This window comes from Patiria miniata, unplaced genomic scaffold, assembly GCF_015706575.1.
Source record: "Patiria miniata isolate m_02_andy unplaced genomic scaffold, ASM1570657v1 HiC_scaffold_5, whole genome shotgun sequence".
Classification (NCBI taxonomy): Eukaryota; Metazoa; Echinodermata; class Asteroidea; order Valvatida; family Asterinidae; genus Patiria; species Patiria miniata.
The window spans coordinates 26,686,959-26,691,846 of NW_024037072.1; the positions used below are offsets into that span (position 1 = coordinate 26,686,959).

At 44.5% G+C, this 4,888-nt stretch overlaps 1 protein-coding gene across 1 annotated transcript; it reads left to right on the plus strand.

The window, feature by feature from the left end:
• The first annotated feature begins 538 nt into the window (after positions 1-538).
• On the plus strand, positions 539-4,380 carry LOC119740965 (forkhead box protein A2-like). Its single transcript, XM_038216491.1, has one exon. It carries the CDS (start codon positions 984-986, stop codon positions 2,406-2,408), a length of 1,425 nt encoding a protein of 474 aa, XP_038072419.1. The 5' UTR covers positions 539-983; the 3' UTR covers positions 2,409-4,380.
• The last annotated feature ends 508 nt before the right edge of the window (positions 4,381-4,888 follow it).

Here is a 4,888-nt window from a genome sequence, read left to right on the forward strand (position 1 = left end):
CGCTGACAAATTGGCCTGCGTGACCAACAGAAAGCAGGTAACAAGAGAAGAAAGGTGAGGTGGAGAGTGGCCTATTATATACCGGGCTTTTGGCTCGAAGAACCGGGGAGGGTTTCATGAACTAATGGTGCAATTCTAACCACGGACCAGGGATATTTTTCCCAATTCAAGACTAGTCAGAGAAACCTTGGCTGTATGTTATTGCTTACTGTGTACATGTGTACCTATTGAACATTGCCCTTTTCTCCTTATTGTGGTACGTGTCTGAACATTGCACCAGGTTGATAATCATACCAACAATAGGCATGACGTCATGGTTGGACTGAGCCGTCGCCTATGGATAGTTTCCCTATACAACTTGTCACGTCGCTTGCTCGCTCAGGCGTGGCCGTGTACCCTTTTGCACTAGCCGATTTCTATTCTTCCCTTGATTTTCTGCCATGTCACCGTTTTGAGGAAATAATAATAAAAATACAAAAACCTAACCCGTACGATAATCATGATAACAATAGTGGTTTTTCCATGGGTGCATTTGACACGGTGCGAGCGAGTCGGGCTCATTTTGGTGAGCGCAGATTTGGTACACGGGATGAATATCGTGTGTGGCTGAAGTTCTGTTGTTCGGTGTGTTTGGCTGTTTCTTAGTGATTGACACTTGTAGCGGTTCAATAAAAAACGTCTATAAATGGGTGGTCCGCTAGGCCAATTTGTCAGCAGCGAATGGATTGGTGTGGATGATTTGCGTGCGCTCGACCAGGGGGCGTGGCCTATTAATTAGCCTACGTTGTACGTATTTACATAGGTCACTTCGCTCCACAGCCTGGCGCATATAATCCTCACCCCTGCACTAGTGAGGGATGACAGTTTGAATACACACGCACACGCGTACGGTACACGGATTCGAGTATCTTGCGCCACTGAGAGACACAGACAGACCGGGACAGAGAGTGAGAGAGGATATCCCAACGAGTCGAGGGAAACCCATGGCAAACAGCGCCATGATCTCGCCCAAGTCGGCCTACCATCCAGCTACCTCTCCCTCGCTCCAGAACATGAATTCCATGGGAGCGATGGGACCCATGAGCACCATGAGTAACTCCATGAGTCCCATGAATACCATGAGTCACCAGATGAACTCCTACACCAACGGGATGTCAGCGGCGGCCGCGGCTGGGGGCATGGGCTCAATGTCCACCATGTCCACCATGAGTATGAACGGCGGTATGGGGAGCATGCCGACTAACCTGAACTCCATGAGCGGCATGAACTCCATGACGGCGGCCGGGATGACCGGCTTCAACGGCATGAACGGCATGGGAACGATGAACAGTATGAACGGTATGAACAACTCGGCGGCGATGAGCATGAGACTGGCGGCCCAGGCACAGGCGCAAGCCGACACGCTGAACCGTGTCCGCGCTGAGAAGACCTACCGTCGGTCCTACACCCATGCCAAGCCTCCCTACTCGTACATCTCCCTCATCACCATGGGCATCCAACAGTCACCGCAGAAGATGGTGACTCTGAGCGACATCTACCAGTTTATCATGGACCTTTTCCCCTTCTACCGTCAAAACCAGCAGCGATGGCAGAACTCGATCCGTCACAGTTTGTCCTTCAACGACTGCTTCGTCAAGGTGCCGCGCACCCCCGACCGGCCGGGGAAGGGCAGCTTCTGGACCCTCCATCCCGACGCTGGAAACATGTTCGAGAACGGCTGCTACCTCCGGCGACAGAAACGATTCAAGTGTCCCAAGCGGGAGTCGCTGAGGAAGGAGCAGAAGGACAACCTGAGACAAGGTGAAGACCAGGACGATGACGACGACGAGCACAGAGAAAACGGTCGAGATGGCGTGACGGTGTCCAACGCCTCAACGCCGGTCAGCAATGACACAACCGACGTGTCACACACTCACAACGCGCTGCAATCTCACCACCAGATGGCCTCACCACCCCAACAACATCATCACCACCAAGAGCAACACCATCACCAACAGCAACAACACCATCATCACCCAGGCCACCACCCCGACTTGCACAAGATGGAGCCCCCCTCCCTGTCACCTCCCCCAGCCAGCATGGCCAGTGCCGGTATCCCAACCCGCCCTATCGCACATCCTGCAGCCTCAATGACATCCATGACAGCCATGCCAGGTACCTACCCAGCTGCCATGTTTGGCCCAGGGGGCCAACATCCCTCCTTCACCCACCCTTTCTCCATAAACAGTATCATTTCATCGGAACACAAACTGGACATGAAGGGGTATGAGGCTATGGCGTACGCACCCTATAACTCAATGCCTAGCATGACCAGCCCCATGGCCAAACCATCTATGGACTACACAATACCTGCCACCAGTGGGGAGGCAACATATAGCCAGCTAGCCACAGCGAACCACAACATGTAAACAACAGTGTGCAAGGAAAACTGAACAAACTGGTACGTTCAAATCATACGTTCATTCTGTCTTACCTGTTGAACGACAGAAAAAAACTCAAATATTCGGACATTCCTTTGTATGTTTTACAATAGTATGGCGGACGATCACGTGACCATTAATTGTGACGTTGTTTTACTTGAACTAACGACTTATACATGTAATATGTTGATGTCATGGAAAATCAAGTGTTGTTAAGTAATCTAAAACTGTGATTTGGAATTTTCCTCCATATTGATTGTGAATGAATACCAAAATCTTAGTGTACACACATTACGTGCGGCGCCAATGTGTGCAAACGTTTACTCAAGGCAGATATGATTCGTTGATATTTATTTATTTGATATTGTTATATTTTACTAGTGGCTTAGAGTTTTGTCAATATATTTTAGATAGGGTTAGTGTACAAATCACAAGACCAAGGATCACCATGAATGACTGAGTATTCTGATTTCTTCAAACAGTCGATTGTGAGAGGTCGAGTCAATTTACATTGTTGCCACTATGTTATTATTTGCTTCTCTTATTATTTGCCGAAGCAGGTTCTTGTTGATATAGTAACATGCGTGATTGAGAAAAAAATGACGAAGTTCAAAAGTGTTGCCAAAAACACACACAATGTCCTCTTACTTGCAATCCATGACAATCATTAAATGAATGCAAGAGACAATGCAACCATTCAGCTGATTCGGCAAATAGGGCGACTCGTTTTGCTGTTCAATGCTATCTTGTATGAAAATAAAAAAAGACTGCAATTCTAACAAATATGGATGAAATAGCAAATCAATACAATTTCTTTCTTAAAAAAAGTTTTTCGTGAATTATGTAGATTTGGCATTTACAACTCTGCGAAGGAACGTGCTGTCGTTAAATAGATGAATTGCGTCAATAGTTTAAGGGCTTTCTTCAAAAATGAATTCGATTTGAAAGAAAAATTTGTGAAGAAAATTAACTTTCAGGTTCAGAAATTTTTAATTTTGAGAGCAGGAGGAATTGTAAATTTGGAAAAAAAATTGATGTGATTTTAAAACCCTTGATACATGTGTATTTGTTTGGAATGTGCCTCTCGGCTGATCCCGGGTAATTTGTTCACCCAGAAGGAATAGGCCTGCAGTTTTGCAAATCTTGATATTTTATTGTGTATATTGCTGCAATAGTTAGCAGGTGGTGAGATGACCTCACTGTGTTTTAAGGTATACCTTGATTTTATTATATAGGGTCCTGTCGCCGATATTATGTTGTTGTATTTCTTATTTTCTTATTTTGTTTTACAAAAATCTTTATTTGTGATGGAAAATTTCAGTGATTGAAGTGCCAAATAATTAATCAGTTTGAATCACTTGTAAAATACAACGGTGATTATGTGAAAAAAAATCGTTTTACTGATGATAAATATTTGCGATATTCCTAGTAGTTTACATAGGCTTAGAGACTGTTTTGGGTGAAGACCTTGTTTGTTTAATACACCTCTATCTTTCATACACTTTTTGCTCGTAATAGCTACGTAATTTTTGCCGGTTTTGTTTTTAGCCAAACCGTGTTTGTGATACTGAAAAGAAACAATCATTTACAGGTATAATACACACGCAGATTGTCTGTGTTTAAGCACGGCTGGCTGATCATATTTGAAGGAAACACCGGCCAAAGTTTACCATGCTAGTTTGCACTTCGTCATCAAAGACGCCTCGGGCACTTTAGCGGAGAGTCTTTTCGATCGCTCATATGACAATCAAAACTAAAGCTATTCTGCGGCATTTTTTTTTTATGGACTCATCTTTTTTTTGTATACATAATGTTTATTGTATAAAGGAAATAAGTGAATGCTAGGGAATATCAAATCCTACCGTTTTCTCTCTAAATCTTCAAACTTTTAGGAATCTCTCAGATGGAAAAGTTTCCATTTCTGTTCGCTGAATAAATTCGTTTCCACAAGTGAACCTTTTTTGCTTGAATTTTCATTTCAAATAAGTGGTCTTGTTTACTATTATGTTCTGTGTTTATTTTATTGTCTTTTACTGCGCTTGAACTGTTGCACAGTGTTCTTTTTTGTTGTATAAAGTGCTGCGCCAGGTTAGTTGGCAGGGAAAAAAAGAAAGAAAAATAGTCGACAGTCGGTGTGTAATGTATCCGTGGCCGCTATGCTGACCTAAGCGCCACGGTGATGCAGGCCGCTCCGCCTGCCTAATGGGTTTTTCACACCTCCAGATTCCATTGTGCCCAGCTTGTACACGTTCCATTGCTACGCTTTCCACTGCCTACGTGCCCGGGGCTCGTCATACAAGCGAGTTTTTTGGGCTCCCAAGGAGATGGGTAGGGGGATATCCAATTTGTTTCCACACAATTGACCGTGTTGGCAAAACAAAAGTCCTGTGGGGAAACAGTTCGAAAGAAGTAAAAACAGTGTGACCACCAGTGCTTCTGATTCACACACCGTGATTCAACTCGTAGAA

Bases quoted from the DNA above. Each gene is read 5' to 3' on its own strand.
- LOC119740965 (XM_038216491.1), top strand. From the start codon at position 984: ATGGCAAACAGCGCCATGATCTCGCCCAAGTCGGCCTACCATCCAGCT.